The sequence below is a fragment of the Oryctolagus cuniculus genome, chromosome 1, assembly GCF_964237555.1.
Source record: "Oryctolagus cuniculus chromosome 1, mOryCun1.1, whole genome shotgun sequence".
Classification (NCBI taxonomy): domain Eukaryota; kingdom Metazoa; phylum Chordata; class Mammalia; order Lagomorpha; family Leporidae; genus Oryctolagus; species Oryctolagus cuniculus.
Window position 1 is genome coordinate 51,389,927 of NC_091432.1, and position 20,190 is coordinate 51,410,116.

Consider the following 20,190-nt stretch of genomic DNA (forward strand, 5'->3'; position numbering starts at 1 on the left):
AACTAATTAGCTCATGGCTGAGTGGAGCAATAAGTAGGATGCACGTGCCAATTCTACTTAGAAACAATACTGAAGGTAGCATGCAGAAAAACAGAACAAGCTTAAATTTAGTGAGAAATACACTCCTGGCAAAACAGATAAAGCCACAGCTACTTTTTACAGAGGGCTCTTAAAAGTAGAGAAGGGGTCAGCACCGCGGCTCACTAGGCTAATCCTCCGCCTGCGGCACTGGCACACCGGGTTCTAGTCCCGGTTGGGGTGCCGGATTCTGTCCCGGTTGCTCCTCTTCCAGTCCAGCTCTCTGCTGTGGCCCAGGAAGGCAGTGGAGGATGACCCAGGTCCTTGGGCTCTGTACCCGCATGGGAGACGAGGAGGAAGCACCTGGCTCCTGGCTTCGGATCAGCGCAGCTCGCCGGCCGCAACGCACCACTTTGGGGGTGAACCAACGGAAAAAGGAAGACCTTTCTCTCTGTCTCTCTCTCACTGTCTAACTCTGCCCATAAAAAAAAAAAAAAGTAGAGAAGGAAGACAATGCCCTTGCTATTTACAGCTGCAGTAAACTAACATCCTTTGACTTTATACCTTCCTACCTACCTTCTCTGGCTATAGATCCTTTTTTTCTCTCCAAAGGCAGCTATGAGGATTCTTCAAAAAGTTTATGGAAAAATTGATATTATACAGAAAAACAATGGGGCCGGTGCTGTGGTGCAGTGGTGCAGTGGGTTAAAGCCCCAGATTGCAGCGCCAGCATCCCTTATGGGCACTGGTTCGAGTCCCAGCTGATCCACTTCCGATCCAGCTCCCTGCTAATGCACCTGGAAAAGCAGCAGAGGTTGGCCCAGGTCATTGGGCCCTTGCATTTACATGGGTGCCCTGAAAGAATCTCCTGGCTCCTTCCCTAGAATCAGCTCTAGCCTAGCTGGTGTGTGTCTACCTCTCTCTGTAACTCTTCCAAATAAAAGAAATTTAAAAATCTAAAAAGACTCAGCAGCTTTAGATAGCTGAGAAATGCTGCTTCTTTAAAAATGAAAAAAAAGAAAAACTATACGGTACTTCAAAAATTTTCATACCAAAATAAACATCTTCTCAATTCTACTATTAACTCTTTTTAAAAAGATTTATTTATATACTTACTTAAGAGGTAGAGCTACAATCAGAGAGCGGGAGAAACAGACAGAAAGATCCTCCATCTGCTGGTTCCCTCCCCAGATGGCCGCAATGGCTGGAGCTGAGCTGATCTGAAGCCAGGAGCTTCTTCCAGGTCTCCAATGCAGGTGCAGGGGACCAAGCATCTGAGCCATTTTCTACTCCTTCCCAGGCCATAGGCAGAGAGCCGGATCAGAAGAGAAACAGCTGGGACATGAACCCGGTGCCCATATGGGATGCCGGCACCACAGGCAGAGGCCTAGCCCACTAGCCATGGTGCCAACTTCTCCTTTAACTTTTTGAAATATTCTTTACATCTATAATTTCTCAAAGCAAATCAGCTGGTTTTGGAAAGATTTTATTTATTTTTTTGAGAGGTAGAGTGACAGAGAGGGAGAGACAGAGAAAAAGGTCTTCCATTTGCTGGTTCACTCCCCCCAAATGTTAGCAGTGGCCAGAGCTGAGCTGATCCCAAGCCAAGAGGCAGGAGCTTCTTCCAGGTCTCTTGGAGAGGTACAAGGGCCCAAGCACTTGGGCCATCTTCCACTGCCTTCCCAGGCCATAAGCACAGCGCTGGATCAGAAGAGGAGCAGCTGGGACCTGAACTCGTGCTCAAATAGAAAGCCAGCACCATAGGCAGAGGCTCAGCCTACTATACCACAGCACCTGCTGCATCAGTTGATCTTAAACATTTTCACCCTCTGAATAGGAAAGACCTGGAAAAGGGTTTAATGCAAATTGGCAGAATGTTACAACAAATAGTAAAACCCTTTGGTAAATACGAGCAAGGGGAAAAAAAGGAAAAGCCCATCAGGTATATAAAAGATTATACAAAGGAAGAATTTTAAAAAGCTCGACAAATGTCCCTCTTTTGAAATACAAGAAATAGAAGAAAACACTAAAAATACTGATGTTATAATCATTAAAGCACTTCAGTTTTTCTGGGAAGTGAAAAAAACTTGGATAAAAAGGTGGCTCACTATATATTCACAACTGCAAAAGTTCTGTAGAGTTAGAAAACAAGGTTGCGGCCGGCGCTGTGGCTCACTAGGCTAATTCTCCGCCTTGCAGCGCCGGCACACAGGGTTCTAGTCCAGGTGGAGCGCCGGATTCTGTCCCAGTTGCCCCTCTTCCAGGCCAGCTTTCTGCTGTGGCCAGGGAGTGCAGTGGAGGATGGCCCAAGTGCTTGGGCCCTGCACCCCATGGGAGACCAGGATAAGTACCTGGCTCCTGCCATCAGATCAACACAGTGCGCCGCTGCAGCGTGCCAGCCGCGGCGGCCATTGGAGGGTGAACCAACGGCAAAGGAGGACCTTTCTCTCTCTCTCTCTCACTCACTGTCCACTCTGCCTGTAAAAAAAAAAAAAAAAAAGAAAGAAAGAAAGAAAGAAGGAAGGAAGGAAAGAGAAAAAGAAAAAGAAAAAGAAAAAGAAAAAGAAAAAGAAAAAGAAAAAGAAAAAGAAAAAGAAAGCAAGGTTGCATGTACCAATGCCATCTCACTAGTCCAAGTGGTCAATTTCAGTTCACAATTGATCACACTGATAGGTCTAATAGTCAAAGGGATCACACAAACAAGACTAGTGTCTGCGAATACTAACTGATAGAATAAAAAAGGGAGAGAATGATCCAACATGGGAAGTGGGATACACAGCAGACTCATAGAATGGCAGATGTCCTAAACAGCACTCTGGCCTCAGAATCAGCCCTTAAGGCATTCGGATCTGGCTGAAGAGTCCATGAGAGTATTTTAGGCATGGAAAACCAAGACACTCTGGCAAAATAAAAAGAGGAGCTAAATGAAAGATCTCTGCTAGTGAGATCCCAGTAGAAAGAACAGGCCATCAAAGGAGGAGGTACCTTCCTCTGAAGGGAGGAGAGAACTTCCACTTTGACTATGACCTTGTCTACATAAGATCGAAGTCAGCGAACTCAAGAGGCTTCCATGGCCTTGGAAACTCATGACTAGAGCCTAGGGAGATTTCTGACACAATAAACAAGAGTGTCAAATTGTTAAGTCAACAACAGGAGTCACTGTGTACTTACTCCTCATGTGGGATCTCTGTCCTTAATGTGTTGTCCAATGTGAAGTAATGATATGACTAGTGCTCAAACAGTGTTTGGCACTTTGTGTTCTGTGTGGGGGCAAACTGATGAAATCTTTACTTAATATATACTAAATTGATCTTCTGTATATAAAGATAATTGAAAATGAATCTTGATGTGAATGGAATGGGAGAGGGAGCAGGAGATGGGAGGGGTGGGGTGGGAGGGAAGTTATGGGGGGGAAAAAGCCATTGTAATCCATAAACTGTACTTTGGAAAATTATATTTACTAAATAAAAGTTAAAAAAAATTAGCAAAAAAAAAAAAAAGAAACAAATTAAGTGCTACAGAAAACAATGCAGCTAATTTTTTAAAGAGGTACAAGTCATCTTGATGAGTAGCTGTCATCTTGGAATTCCTTTATCCTAGAAGTTCTGGGTTTAATCTATTACTATGAGTAATCCCACATCTCTCTTAGTTCATCATCCATATTTTGCTGCCCCATTTTAGGTGACTGTCTCAGAAGGGATGAGACATGATTTTTTTAATTAGTTTATCTGAAAAATCTCTTTATTTTGCTCCATGCCCAATGTTAGTTTAGCTGATTACCGAACTCTAGCTCGAAAATAACACTCATATACCAGCATTTTCTATCTCTTTCCCAGTTTTACCTGTTTTCTAGAATGTATGTCTTAATCTCTCTCTCTCTTCCCCTCTCTTCCCTCTCCCTCCCCACTACCACCTCTCTCTGACACACATTTAGTTGTTTTTTTTTTTTTTTTGCTTTATGAGAATTTAAGTTCAATGACAGCAGAATTTTCCCCAATTTTATCTAATAACAATGTCAAAATAGTGTGATGTGCACCCAATAAATATCTATTAAATAAATGAATGAATGAATTCTCTTAGAATTTTGAAAAGTATTCTAGTATCCTCTAGCATCCACTATTGCTAAAGCACAATGTTGGCTGAAGTTTTACTGTTTGATAGATGTGTTGTTTTTATCCTCTCAAGAGTTTAAAAAAAATCTCTGTATTCTTAAATTTTACTATAACACTATATGTGAGTCTCATTTTTTATTTTTTCCTTTTATTTAATTTTCCTGGCACCTGGTGAATCCATTTAATTAAAATACTCCCCTCTTTCCCAGCACATCTTGATCTACTCCCTATGTCCTATCTTTTCCTTCTCTATATTTGCTATCTATCTTTTTGGTCTGTCTATAGGAGATATTAATGTGGAATTTTACTTTCAATACTTGTACCAAAATTTAAACATTTTGGCAGTTATATTTTTAGTTTCTAAACGCCCTAACTTGTTCTTTGGTGTTTTCTTTTTCAAAGTTCCCTGTTCTTTATTTTATAGATATAATATTCTTTTAAATTTCTTTGAGAATATCTTTTTGAGTTAAATGCTTTTCTACACCTTAAATTATCATTTCACCCTGTGGTCAATTTTTCTGTACATTAGTCCTTTCTTTCTAAGCCGGGGCCACCTCATATGGGCATCAGTTCGTGTCCCAGCTGTTCCTCTTCTGATACAACTCTCTGCTTATAGCGTAGGAAAGCAGTGGAAGATGGCCCAAATGCTTGGGCCCCTGCACCCATGTAGGAGACTCAGAAGAAGCTCCTAGCTTTGGATCAGCTTAGTTCTGGATGTTGCAGCCATTTAGGGAACAAACCAGAGGAGAGAAGACCTTTCTGTCTCCCTGTCTCTGTCTGTAACTCTCCCTCTCAAGTAAATACATAAAATCTTTCTTAAAAACATTTATTTATTTATTCAAAAAGCACTGAGGTCGGGGGGTAGTGGAGGAGAGACAGTGAGATCTTCCATTTTCATTTCCCAAATATCCACAACAAAGGAGGCTGGGTCAGGCTAAAGCCAGAAGCCAGAACTCTATCTGGACTTCCACATCAGATGCAGGGACCCAAGCACTTGGGCCATCATTTACTGCCTCACAGAGGCATTAGCTGGATTTTGAATTAGAAGCCAATGTGGGACTTGATCCCAGGTACATAAATATGAGATCAGGCATGCTTAGTGGTTGCTTAACCTGCTATGCTACCTTGTGCACCCCGTATATCATACATTAATACATTCAGAGCTAGGAGATTTAGAGTCTGTATATTAAGATCAATCTCAAGGTAAAGGACAACAAAAAGATGAATAGATTCTCAACCATTACAAATGCTTAACCCTATTTATACCATGGACATAGGCAGAAGGAATATAAATCTTATATCTAGTTAAAATTTTGTCAATTTGACAAAGACAAAAATACTGACACAAAGGACTCCAGAATAATTTATGAAAGTTACTATTTTCTAGTTGAAGAGGTTATTTTTCCCCAACTCTCTTGTACACATCATGTCAAGGCCATGTGTTATTAACCAATTAATTACAATGCAGAATGTTAGCATCAGATGGAATAGCCACAAGATTCAATTGAAGAATATGCATAATGGCTTGTACAGTGTCTCTTTAAACTTCTCAAAAAATATGTATTTCCTACCTGAGGGGCATTTGTTGCCACCAGAAATGCATTTGTCCGCCCTGGGTGATCGTAATCATGCATGGCAGCTGCCACGTACAAAGCCATCAGTTCTAATGCAGGAATGTTTGAAGACAAGCAGCCATAGCTTTCATCTGGAATAGAGCAGCTCTTCGATGAAATGTAAGCAGTTCGCCCAGGGTTAATTCTACCATCAGAATCTGAGGAACAAAAAGTAGCAAAATAAACAACATTAGCACATAATTTCCTCATAATTATGCTAAGGAGGGGATTTCCCAGAGACATTATTTGTTGATTTAACTAAGAAATAGACTCCCTGGACTTAAAAGTGTATACTATTTCCAACAGTGTCAACTTTGACTTTGAGATTGCTTATTGTACAGGACATAAAATTCTCATGATAGCTTGATATTGTTTTACTCAGGCTAATAATAATTTTAGAAACCTCAGATTTCTAAATATTTATTGTATAAGGGATAGAGATAATAGCTAGAACATAGGATATAACAGAAAAAAAAAGCAATACTTGGAATAAAATCTGATGAAACAGCCAGATATTTAGGAATTTAATATATTACCACACCAAGCTGCTCAATATAGAGGCTTTTCAGATCTCATTCACAAATATAACATAATTTGCAGCCCTCGCTTTTACTCTTCTTCCCCTCCCTTTTCTCCATGAAATTCCTTTACAATATAATGAGATAGAGAATATGGAAAATGAAGAAGCATGGAAAACATAGGAATAAATCAATCAACATAACTCTTTTATCCTCTTGTTAGAAATAACATATTCACTACCCAAACTGTATTTCTGGTGTATTAAAACCTTATCATTGTTTTCTTCTTCTTCTCCCATTTTTTTTTTTTCCTTTTTGTATTTTGGTAGCTTTTTCTATTTAGATTATCACTCTATTGCTTTTGCTAATGGAATCTTGAGAAAGTATAAGAAAAAAGAAACTATTTAGAGTAGATAGCACATAAAACCATAAATATATTAGGGAAACAAAATTTGCTTGGTTGTATTCATTATTACAACTTATGAATAATGCCCTAGCTTGTCAAAATCCAAAACATTTAATTCAAATTTAGTTGACCCAATATTTGTCATCACAAGAACTTTTTAACATAATGACTTTAATATCTAGTGATACTTATAAAGATACCTTATTATTTTCAGCCTGTCTTTATTTTTTATCTAAATTGAATTTTAGAATAACCCAGACTAGAACTATATTTAAAGTAATTATAAACATAAAAAACAAGACAGTTAAATGTATGGGCAAGGATACAGGTACACATTCAAATTTCTAAATGAAGGCTTTATCAAGCCTTCAGTAGTTAATTTTATTTTTCTTATATGCAGTAGGTTCCCATGAATTTGTAAAAATATAAAATATCAAAAATGGCAAAAGGTATACTTTTGAGTTCAATAATTTCTTAGAATTGACCAATTAGGATCTTAATTCATAAGTTTATATAAACTTAAAAAAAAGTTAATACTATGAAAAATAAAATTAAACATTACAATGGTAGACCCCATTTATTTACTTTCTTTCAGAACATGGTGATTCTTTTAGTTAGCTGATTTTTCCAGAAAATTAACAAATATGTGCAAATTAAACAACTTACTCCCAATCCATCAATGGGTCAAAGAAGAAATCAAAATGGAAATTTAAAAATCTCTTGAGAAAAATGAAAATGGAAAACATGGTATACCAAAATTTGTGTGATGTTGCAAAAACAGTTCTAAGAGGGATATTTGTAGCAATAACTGTCTGTATCAAAAAAGGAGAAAGATTGCAAATAAATAATCAAAGGGTTCATCTGAAGGAATAAGAAAAAAAAGAGTAAACTAAGCCCAAAGTCATAAAAATGAATGAAATGATAAAGGATCAAAGCAGAAATAAATGAAAGAGTAATAGGAACATAATAGAAAAAACTGGTGAAATGAAGAGTTGATTTTTGGGGAAAAAATAGACAAAACTAGCAAATCCTTAACTAGACTAGGAAAGAAAATCAGAAATGAAAGATGATAGGAATATAAAGGATCATAATAGACTGGTGAGCAATTATATATAAATAAGTGATATACGCTTGAATAAATGGATAATTTTCCAGAAACATACAACCTACAAAGACTGAATTTTGAAGAAACAGAAGATCTGAACAGAATTATAACAAGTAAAGACTGAATCAGTAATCAAAATCTTTCATCAAAGAAGTCAGGGCCTAATTTTACCAGGTTAATTCTACCAAACATTTACAGAATTAACACCAATCCTTCTCAAACTCTTCCAAAAAACTGTAGAGAAGAATATCCCAAATTCATTTACAGATCCACCATTTCCTTGATACCAAAGCCAAACAAGGACACTACAAGGAAAGAAAAATTATGAACCCACATACCTGATGAACATAGATGCAAAAATCCTCAACAAAATATCAGCAAACGAAATTCAACTGCACATTAAAAGGTTCATTCGCCATGGTCAGGTGGAATTTTTCCTTGGGGTACAAGGATGGTTCATATGCAAATCAATAAATGTGATATACCATATAAACAGAATAAAGGACAAAACCACACAATCATATCAGAAAGAGCATCTGACAATATTCAGCATCCTTTCATAATATAAACTCTCAACAAATTAGGTATAGAAAGAATGTTCCTTAAAACAATTAAGACCATATATGACAACTCCACAGTTAGCACTGTACTCAGTAGTGGAAAGTTGAAAGCTTTTTGAGTAAGATCAGGAAGAAGACAAGGATGTTCACTCTACCCCCATTTCATTCAAAATAGTACTGGAAGTTCTAGCCAGAAAAAGAAATAAGAGGCATCCAAATCAAAAAGAAAATTAAACTGTCCCTTTCAAGATGGCATTATTACACACACACACACACACTGTAAAGACTCCACTAAAACACTGTTAGAACTAAAATAAAATTCAGTAAAGTTGCAGGGCACAAAAATCAACAGTATAACTACATGTGAATAATGAACTATCTAAAAAAGAAATAAAGAAAACAATCTCATGTATGATGGCCTCAAAAAACTAGGACTAAATTACCCAAGGAAGTAGAGAACACAAGTTCTCCATAGATTGGAAGAAAACTGTTAAAACGTCTACACTACCAATGTGATATACAGATTCAATGCAATACCTGTCAAAATGCCAATGGACGTTTTTCACAAAAAAATACAAAAAAACAATCCTAAAATTCAGATAGCACCACAAAAGACTCAGAGTTGCCAAAGCAATCTTAAACAGAACAAAAGAGGGCATCAAAACATACTATAAACTTAGAGAACTAAAAACTAGGTAGTATAGGCACAAAACAAATATAAAGACCAATGGAACAGAATGGACGCCCAGAAATAAATCCACACACTTATGGCCACTTGATTTTCAACAAAGGTGCCAAAAACATACAATGAGGAAAGGAAAGGAGGGAGGGAGGAAGGAGAAGAGAAAAGAGGAAGAGAAAAGAGAAAGGTAAGGGGAAGACAATGACAAAGATGACAAAGACTATGAGGAAGGAGATGAAGAAGAAGATGACAATGAAGATGATGAAGACAATGAAGAAGAAGCAGAAGCAGCAGCAGCAAACATTGAAGGTTTCTTAACTTTATTCTGGGCAAAGACTTTTTCGGATATGACCCCAAAAAGCATAAGCAACAAAAGCAAATATAGACAAATGGGACTGCATCAAACGAAAAATTGTCAACACAGCAAAGGAAACAAATCAACATAGTAAAAGACAACCTATGGAATGGAAAGAAATATTTTTGAATATGCCTAATAAAGGGTTATGATCCAAAATAAAGAATTTAACAACTCAACAGCAAGAAAATAAATAAACAGTTAAAGAATGGGCAAAAGACCTAAAAAGACATTTCTCAAAAGATGTAAATGGCCAAGAGATAAATGAAAAAATGTCAATATCACTAATTATCAGGGAAACTAAAATTAAAACCACAATAAGATATCACCTCATATCTGCTAGGATGGCTATTAAGAAAAAGATAAGAAGAAAATGCTAAGGATGTGAAGAAAAGGGATCCTTTATACACCGTGCCACAGAGATGTCCCCCATAATACTGAAAGTACTCTTCTATCAAGGTCCACTTATTTAAATGTTAATCTCATCCAAAACATACCATCAAGAAAATATCCGTATTAATGTTCAGCCAAATATCTGGGTTCTGCTGCCCAGCTAAGATGAGATATTAATCATCACACTAGGATTTCCACAGAAAAAATGTCCACCACTATGTGTTCTCTCTGGGTGGTCTAGTCATAAACCTCTTTTGCAGAATCCTTGCCACCAACTTCCTAATTGTTCTTCTCAGTCCCTAAACGTCCAAGGAAGTTATTACTCACTGTCTAGATCCTTTCCTCTGTTCATCTTTTCCTAGGCTAAATGAACAAGATTTTCTGTTTAATATTCTGCTCAGATAGGATTTATTTTCCCCTATTACCCTTCAAAGGACACTCTTGAGTGAGCTTATAAAGCTGTAACCACATTAGCATACTGGGCAGAACCATGTGTAAACAGGTGAACTGGCTCTTCCCCTTGAGTCAACTGGACATAGGGAATTACCTGGGAAGTAGCCATAATTGTGGATTTTATTTTTATTTTTAGATTGATTTATTTATTTGAAAGTCAGAGTTACACAGAGAGAGGAGAGACGGTGAAGGTGGGGCTTCCATCCACTGGTTCACTCCCCACTGGTTGCAATGGCTGGAGCTGTGCTGATCCGAAGCCAGGAGCCAGGAGCTTGTTCTGGATCTCCCAATGCAGGTGCAGAGGCCCAAGGACTTGGGCCATCTTCTACCACTTTCCCAGGCCACAGTGGAGAGCTAGATTGGAAGCGGTATAGCCAGGACTCGAACCAGTGCCCATATGGGATGCCAGCACTGCAGACCGTGGCTTTACCCACTATGCCATAGCGCCGGCCCTCATAATTGTGGATTAAAGAAGAGATGCCAGCATATTAAAAGTAATATCCACAGCAGTCTGAACTTACAATCTGTGCATTCAGGAGCAGTTCATAACTAATATTGTATGTAACAATTCCCCTTGATAACTGAGGTTACTACTCTTGCCAGCTTTATAAACTGGAGGGTCAGATGGCAGAAAGTTCTTTAAGGGCAGATCATATGGTAACCTAGTGCCCACAGTCAAGAATTCATAATCTACTAGAGTGCAGTAGCAATCTAGCAGTGTTATGGATGTGTAGGACTTGGGTCCCCCAAATACATGCAGATATTTATACTCTGAAGTCTTATGTTAAGAGATAATGGATTAAGGGTAGAGACTTGATCTAATTATGCTGTCTGAGAGGCAGGTCTGGTGAAAGGTCTTTAAGTCACTGAAGGCTTGCCCTGAGAAGGCAGTTTTTGTGAGAGAGTGGTTATTTAAGCTGAGTTCAGCCTAGCTTCTCTGCTTACTTGTTCACCACATTTATTCCTCTAAATCTGCTCTGCTTTGGTCAGCTTCCACCAAACACCTTACAAATAGGGCCACCTGATCCTGACCTATAAGCTTTCAAAATATTCACTGAAACAAACCTTTTCCTTCCCATGAAGCTCCTCTAGGGTATTTTAAAATAACAAACAGATGATTTACACAAACAGCTTTTACAGAAAGGACATTGGTTATCTGAATAAGATGGCTTGCCTTTTTCTTAAAAGTTTACATATTTACACTGTGATTTTCTTGCAATGGTCTTGCTAGGGCTCCAAAGACGAGCTTTAGTTGCAAAAGACACTGAGTACTGCTGAATCTGTTGGAGGTCATATGGAAAAGTGCCATAGCAACTTGTACAACAACTTAAACTGCTTCACACTCTTCTCTTGTTGAAATGAAAAAAAAAAATACATATATATATGTATCTAGAACTAGCGGATGCTAAATATCAATTGCTTTTTGCTTCTGTACTGCGCTGCTTGCTCAATGACTTAATGCAGGATGTCCAGAGTAAGAAAAGGGGGGAGGAATAATTGTACCTCCATGACAGGCTTCACAAACTCCAGGAAGACGGGAAGGCCCAATTCTCGAAAATGAAACTTAGTAAATACTTCCTGAAATTAATGGTCTCCTACTTCCTTGTGGGACTACTTCCTTCTGAGACGCGTAGTCTCAGACTTCTGGGATGCACCAATAAAATGCTCAAATTTAGGTAATTGACATATAAAGAATAAAAGAACTAGCATACGTGCGTAATGACGAATATACTTAAACAAGTGTATAAAGTATTAAGTGTATAAAAACGCTGACAAGGAGAGAGGTGGGGCTTCTCACCCCCGCACTGCACTATGTTGTATGTGTGGTGGGAGCCCCAGCTAGCTGGCAATAAAATAATAAATCCTCTTGCCCTTGCATCTGTGACTGTCTTTTGTGGGTTAATTGGGAAAGGTCTCAGATCCCGTAATTCAACACTCTTGCTCTGGGTTGCACATAAAATTCATAGCTTTACAGTCAGTTGACTAAAACAGTAGCACTCAGAGGTGGGAATTTGCATTCCAAATCCAAAAAGCCCCCTAGAGAACTCAAAATATATCAGTTGTTCCTTTACTCAGAGTAGATAATTCAGTGTGTTTGAGACCACTAGATCACCAGTAAACTTCACTAAAATCAAAGATCTCTGTATTTGGGGCAGTTTCTCATCTCTCATCCTCTGGCACTCTGATCAATGCACATAGAAAATTTCTGACTTCTTTTTAAAATTTATTTGTTATTATTTGAGAGTCAGAGAGACAGACAGAAAGGTCCCATTGAATGCCCACAATGGCCTAGGCTGGGCCAGGTTAAAGATGTGACTGAAAACTCAATTCAGGTGTCCTATGTGGGTAGCAGAGAGTAACTGGGTGAGCCTTCTCCTACTGCTTTGCAGGATGTGCATCAGCAGGAAGCTGGAATTGGGAGTGGAGCTGGGATTTAAACCCAGGCACTCTGATCTAAGATGTGTACATATCAACTGGTGTCTTAACCCTAGTCCAAATGTCCACCCCTATTTGTTATTTCTTATTCAACACAGCTATTAGTCATTATCACAACTTACTAACATAAAGGACTAGACTCGATTATAACTGAGAATAGATGACTGGACATAGCTCAGAAATAAGACAAAGAAAGTATATGTGATGCCTGCCAAGTAAATGTCTTAGAAATTTTGCTAATATGTATGAAAAATGAGAAGAATTCACTAGATCAATTGTTGTATACCAAATATTACAAATTAGGTTGGTTTATTCAAATAGTCTGATCACATCTGGAACAACTATAGCAACTGGAATCAACATGCAAATAAGAGTAGAATAATCTACCATCATTTTCCAGGACCTATTTGTATTGTATAAAAGCCATATAACAAAGCTGAACAGTAATGTGATGGAAATAACCATTCCTACATCTATTAACTACCTAATAGTGACACTATTTTCCACAATTCAACTAGGAAGGAACACAGAATTGCTTTGGTTCACTGCTTTGCTGGAATGAACCAGTTTAGGGGATTGTATTTGAGACTTCCTACAATGATAATCCTCTCTCCAAGAGTCAACAAATGAGTGAAAGAATTCTGTCAGCTCCTGAATATGTTTATTCAAACTGTGCATTCAGAAAATAGGTATAGTTTAGGGGAACTACCACTGTGAAACAAGCCTACGCCAAAAAACAATCTAAATTGAATATGCCTCTAACTCAGGCTGATGGAACAGTGTGGTATTTCACTTTCCAAGAATTAGTTTTAGAGTAGTATTTCTCAACATCTTGTTAAAGGGAAACATTTCTAAGGGACATAATTGGGGGTGAGTGAGAAGACTGAATTTGATCATTCATTTCAACAATCTATTAGAATTAGTGTCTGGATTCCTTCCTCCACAGTATAGTAGACAGTTCCAACAATTCATCTTCATTTCATCTTCATGTGATGCTAACATTTCAGACAACTGTTTATACAGAACTATTAAGTGTCATTGCCAGTTGCTCAACCAAATACAATGAATCCAGAATTTCTGGGAATATACCTATATGAATAAACGCAGAACTATCTACATTGCTTTTCTTTCTTCCTAATCTATTCCACATATATTCCTCAGGCTTACACCAATATATTATTCTAGTGTTCAGACTCAGTATTTATTTCCCCTAACATCTCCAGGTATTTGAATTTAAATATGGACCCCAAAGAAATGAGCACTACCAGAATTGAAGTTAGAGATGAATTAGCATTATTCTGATTCAGGAATCTCAGGAGAGGTCATTACAAGATCCTCAGGCAACTAATATAATGAGAAATAATTGTTTCTCAACAAGGGAGATCAGCAGGATTTGGGGAGTTAAGGATAATCACATGAATCACATGACTTCAAACCTATCCAACTAATCTTATTCCAATTCTCAGGGTCCTTTCTTCCCCAACTGATAACTTAATTCTGACATACAAGGTCATATGAGATCACAAACTCAACCTGCACTGTATTTCAAGTAAATTCAGGATCAGATACTGGATTTTGTTTTCAGAAGCTATAATGCTACCAGTGATTCTTTTAAGTTAGTCAGAGAAGCCATGTGGTCTTATTACAATTAATTAAAGCTCTACAGTGGTCATTTTTTCCCCAATTCTCTAATACAGTCATAATAAACCAATCCATACCATAGTTCTTTTTTTAAAAAAAAAAGATTTATTTTACTTGAAAGTCAGAGTTACACAGAGAGAGGAGAGGCAGAGGGAGAGAGGTCTTCCATCCAATGGTTCACTCCCCAATTGGCCACAACGGCTGGAACTGTGGCAATCAGAAGCCAGGAGCCAAGAGCTTCTTCTGGGTCTCCCAAGCAGGTGCAGGGGCCCAAGGACCTAGGCCATCTTCTACTGCTATCCCAGGCCATAGCAGAGAGCCATACCATAGTTCTTGTAGTCTGTTTCCACCATAATTTTCTATTGCAACAGCAACATGATCTCTCTCAAAGTCTTCTCCCCTGTAGACTCTTGATTCCATAACACTGTGTATAAGAACTCATAACACTGCTAGTAAGAACTGTGAAGAAAGTGAGGACTATGAGACAGACAACATATGTTGCCTTAAAGAATACCTAAATCTTTGAGAAAAGGCTGGTAACAGGAAAAAGGCCATTAAGGGCATTACTCAGAAGAAAATGAGAAATATTTTATTGGAAACTAAAGGAAAAAAGGATTCCTTTTTTTTTTTTTTTTTTTTTTTTTTTTTTTTTGACAGGCAGAGTGGACAGTGAGAGAGAGAGACAGAGAGAAAGGTCTTCCTTTGCCATTGGTTCACCTTCTAATGGCCGCTGCGGCCGGCGCACCGCGCTGATCCGATGGCAGGAGCCAGGTGCTTCTCCTGGTCTCCCATGGGGTGCAGGGCCCAAGCACTTGGGCCATCCTCCACTGCACTCCCTGGCCACAGCAGAGAGCTGGCCTGGAAGAGGGGCAACCGGGACAGAATCCGGCACCCCGACCGGGACTAGAACCCGGTGTGCCGGCACCGCAAGGCGGAGGATTAGCCTAGTGAGCCGCGGCGCCGGCAGGAAAAAGGATTCTTGTTATGTATTAGCAGAAAGCTTGGCTAAATTTTGTACTACAGGTAATGTGGAACACAAAATTTATAAATTATGAACTTAGATATTTAGCTGCGAAAATTTCCAATCAGAGTGTTGAAGATGCAGCCTGATTTCTTACTTCTGTTGTAAAATGTGAGAAGAAAGAGAAATATTGAAGAAGAAACACTAAGAAAAGCAGAAGCAGCTGGGCTTGATGGTTTGGTTGATTTTCAGCCTATCCAGACTGCAAAAGATATTAAAACTGAGAGATTAACTGTCAGGAACGTATGTTCTGGAAAGAAAAGTGGGATAGTGTTCTGGAAAGAAAGGCAAAAGACAACTTTTTGTTTGTCTTTGGAAGGGTCAAAAGATCAGCAGCAGAAAGGTATCTGAATATGTAAAGCCATTGTTGTTGTTGTTGTTGTTGTTTTTTTGACAGGCAGAGTGGACAGTGAGAGAGAGAGACAGAGAGAAAGGTCTTCCTTTGCCGTTGGTTCACCCTCCAATGGCCGCCGCTGCAGCCGGCGCACCACGCTGATCCGATGGCAGGAGCCAGGTACTTATCCTGGTCTCCCATGGGGTGCAGGGCCCAAGTACTTGGGCCATCCTCCACTGCACTCCCTGGCTACAGCAGAGAGCTGGCCTGGAAGAGGGGCAACTGGGACAGAATCCGGCGCCCCAAGCAGGACTAGAACCCGGTGTGCCGGTGCCGCAAGGCGGAGGATTAGCCTATTGAGCCGCGGCGCCAGCTTTTGAAGACCCATGAACCAAGGAATACAAGTGGCTTCTAGAAAATGAGAGACCAGAAAACACATTCTTCCTGAGAGCATGTAGAAAGACAACAGTCCTGCCCACACCTTGATTTTAGCCCCGATTTTAGCCCAGTCAAACCTATTTCAGACTTCTGATCTCTAGAACTATCAGATAATAAAGCTGCGTTGTTTTAAGTCATTAAATTTATGGTGATTTGTTACAGTAGCAATAAAAACTAATACAAATTTTGGTACTTAGAAGTGAAGTACTGATGTAGCAAATACTTAAAATACAGGAATAGCTTTGCAATTGGGCAATGGTCCAGGTAGGAAGAATTTTCAAGAATATCATAGAATCCAATAAAAAGAACAATCAACATAGTTAGAAAATTAGAAAATTCCCTGAACTCCAAGCAGGATGAATAAAAAGAAAATCACTTGAGTAAACGATGTTGAAATGCTAAAAAAAAAAAAAGTGCAACATCGAAGACAAAAAGAACATATGTTTACATATTATATTTGCCAATAAGACCTAAGGTTGATTTGTCAATAGAAACCATAGAAATCAAAAGATGATAAGATCATGTCTTTAAATATGCTGAAATATGAAGATATTCTTCTAAGACAAAATTAAAAATATTCGAACAAGAAAGCTGAAGAAAATGATCTCTGATAGAACACAGAACTTTTGAAAGAAATGAAGGACACTAGAAAGAATAAATAAATGATAGACAAAGAAGAACCGGTAGCATAAAAAACAAATATGGCAGTCCTTCACACTCAACCATCAAAATAGAAGGCACTGGCTGAATCTATGACATTTACACTGATTAGTATGGTAATATTATTACTCAAGTATTGATAACTGAATTCTGTCTTGCCATATGTATATCCTTCCTCTTTATAAACCAAAGTAAGATAACTGTGATTGTTATATTTCATTATGTTTATGTGACTGTACTTAAGTATTAGTATTAACGTTTTGAGAAGCAAAATGTGAAATCTGAATGTTTACAGAAGTTCTTCAAATCAACATTTAAATATTTATGTGATGATTTTACACATGTTCCTTTGTTTTAGAAATGTTACCTGTTTTCTTTTTTTTTTTTTTTTTTTTTGATAATTTATTTACTCATTTATTTGAAAGGCGAAAAGGCAGAGAAAGAGTGAGAGAGAAAGAGAGAATTCCCATCCACTGGTTTTCTCCCCAAAAGCCTGCAACAACTGAGACTGGGTCAGGGCTGACACTGAAAGCCAGGAATACCAATCCATTTCACCCATGTGGGTTGGCAAGAATCCAGTTCCTTGAACCATCAACACTATTTCCAGCACGCGCATTAGCAGGAAGCTACAGTCAAGAGCCAGGCTGAGAAGTGAAACCAGGTACTCCCAAAATGTGATGTGTATGTCTTAATTGCTAGACTAAATGCTCATTCCATGTTATCTGTTTACAATAGGACTAATATATCTCAAAGAAAAATAAAACCAAGAAAGAAAATGCAAAGGGATGATTATCATAACTTTAAGGATAGTGGCTTCCTCACTGGTGAAAGCAACAGGATGGAACAGAGAAGGAAATGACAGATCCAGCAGCACTACTAGATCTTAATTGAGTTCTTAAGATAGGTAACAGGTTTTAAAATTTTCATGTCAATTCACCCCATGCCAGCAGAGAGTACCTCGTCATCCCATGTCAGCAGGAAGTAGCTCTAAAGACAGATCATCATATGTCTACCCCTTCTGGACTTTTGGGGCTAATGTAATCCCATACAACTCTTGCTTAATAAAAAACAAAAGGGCAGACACCCTGGACACCATCCTAGGCTCTAGCCCCTGCCACCAAGGCTGGAAGCCAGGTGACCCCATGGCCCAACCACAGGTGTCAGCTCCAGCCCATCCTAATGGGATTCACCACTCCTACTTCCCTGCCTGACCCCAGTGAAGGTTTAACAGGACCTGTTGCTGAACATATGGTGTCCTCTCTCTCTCTCTGTGTCTCTTGATTCTCTTATGCTCTCCTTCTCCCTCTTTTCCTTCTTCACCCCTTCCCTCTGGTCTGTCAGGTTTCCCCACCAATAAACCCTTTCCCTTAAAATTTTTTTTCATGTTATTTTCATGGATCAAAACTTACACAGTCCTTTATATGTACTAAAAGTTACTTAAAGAAAAAATTCAAAGAACAAAGATAATGAAAAAGACAACTTTATTATTCCCAGTCAAATAATTAAAAGAAAGATTATAAAGGAAGTACCTGTTTCATTCCATGTTCCACAATCATTGTGAATCTGTTGTAAGCCAGGTATTGGCCGTGTTGTCAAATACCAAACTGCATGTAGGACATCTGTAGCATGTATACGATTATGATCTAAAGTCACCAAAACATTTTATTAAAATGATCATTCTGTTAGATTTGACATAGGGCATTTTAAACGCACAAAATGTTTCTAGTCACACTGGTTCTCATTAATAAAATATATGACTTAGAATGCTAAAGTCTCTTTATCTGTTAAACATATCTGTTTGAAAAACATTTACATATACTATGAAAACATGTTAAAGAGGCCAAAGTTAAGGCATGGTAACCAAGGATAATTCAAAAGCATTGGGAAATTTTCTTAAGGCTGCTTTTGTGGTTTTTAAAAATGTCATATAGTCCTTCTCTCTGTCTCTCTCTCACTGTCCACTCTGCCTGTCAAAAAAAAAAAAAAAAAAACAAAAACAAAAAAAACAAAAACAAAAACAAAAAAAACGGGGCGTCGGATTCTGTCCCAGTTGCCCCTCTTCCAGGCCAGCTCTCTGCTGTGGCCAGGGAGTGCAGTGGAGGATGGCCCAAGTGCTTGGGCTCTGCACCCCATGGGAGACCAGGAGAAGCACCTGGCTCCTGCCATCAGACCAGTGCGGTGTGCCGGCTGCAGCGCGCTGGCCGCAGCGGCCATTGGAGGGTGAACCAACGGCAAAGGAAGACCTTTCTCTCTGTCTCTCTCTCACTGTCCACTCTGCCTGTCAAAAAAAAAAAAAAAAACAAAAACAAAAAAACAAAAACAAAAACAAAAAAAACGGGGCGTCGGATTCTGTCCCAGTTGCCCCTCTTCCAGGCCAGCTCTCTGCTGTGGCCAGGGAGTGCAGTGGAGGATGGCCCAAGTGCTTGGGCTCTGCACCCCATGGGAGACCAGGAGAAGCACCTGGCTCCTGCCATCAGACCAGTGCGGTGTGCCGGCTGCAGCGCGCTGGCCGCAGCGGCCATTGGAGGGTGAACCAACGGCAAAGGAAGACCTTTCTCTCTGTCTCTCTCTCACTGTCCACTCTGCCTGTCAAAAAAAAAAAATATATATCATATAGTGTCTGGATTATGGAGAAGCATGTTTGCACAAAAAAAAGTTTTGATAGAGAACAGTTACAAATTCTGGATACTTACATAAGTTGAGTATCCCTTATCCAAAATTTTTGGGACCAGGAGTTTTTCAGATTTGGGGTTTTGGAATATTTACATAAACATAATGACATATTTTGGGAATATGACCCAAACCTACACACAAAATGCATTTGTTTCATATACATCTTATACACATAGTCTAAAGGTAATTTTATACAACTGCTTGCATGAAACAATTTCATAATATAGAATTTTCCACTTGTGGCATCGTATTGGTGCCAAAAGGTTTCAGATTTTGGAGTGTTTTGATTACAGATTTTTAGATGAAGGAAGCTCAACCTGAATCCTCCCACACCCACTCTTCCCTTCCCCCAAAGGTGAGGAATGCTTCTCTCGCTCAGGTTTTTTCAAAGAATTAAATGCTAAATGGCACATGAAAGCATCCAGAAAAGGGTCTGACAGATAACATATCATCAGTCAAACACTGGTTCATTATATGAAAATGCCATGTGGTACAGTGTAAAGAATACAGGCTTTAGAAGTTAAATAAACCTGCAACTGAAACCCAGCACTGCTAATCAGTTTTATGATCTTAGGTTAGAAAAGATCCTACTGAGTTTTTACTTCTCACCTGTAAAAGGTTAATACAATCTTTCCAAACAAGATTATATAAGATAACTGACATAAATCTAATGATTACAGTCACAGAAGGAAGCCAAAACAATTCAATGCTTCAACAAATACTTAATGAATACTTACAAAATAACATTAGCAGATGATGTGATACTAATTGT

General features: G+C 38.7%; 1 protein-coding gene across 1 annotated transcript in view; it reads right to left on the reverse strand.

The window, feature by feature from the left end:
- PDE3B (phosphodiesterase 3B) overlaps nucleotides 1-20,190 on the reverse strand; it is a 190,382-nt gene that overhangs the window by 14,890 nt on the left and 155,302 nt on the right. Inside the window, exons 11-12 of the mRNA XM_002708827.5 lie at nucleotides 18,275-18,388; nucleotides 5,702-5,901 (exon numbers count right to left, since the gene is read on the reverse strand). Of these exons, the coding sequence (XP_002708873.2) occupies nucleotides 5,702-5,901; nucleotides 18,275-18,388 (314 nt within the window). The remainder of the gene's footprint in view (nucleotides 1-5,701; nucleotides 5,902-18,274; nucleotides 18,389-20,190) is intronic.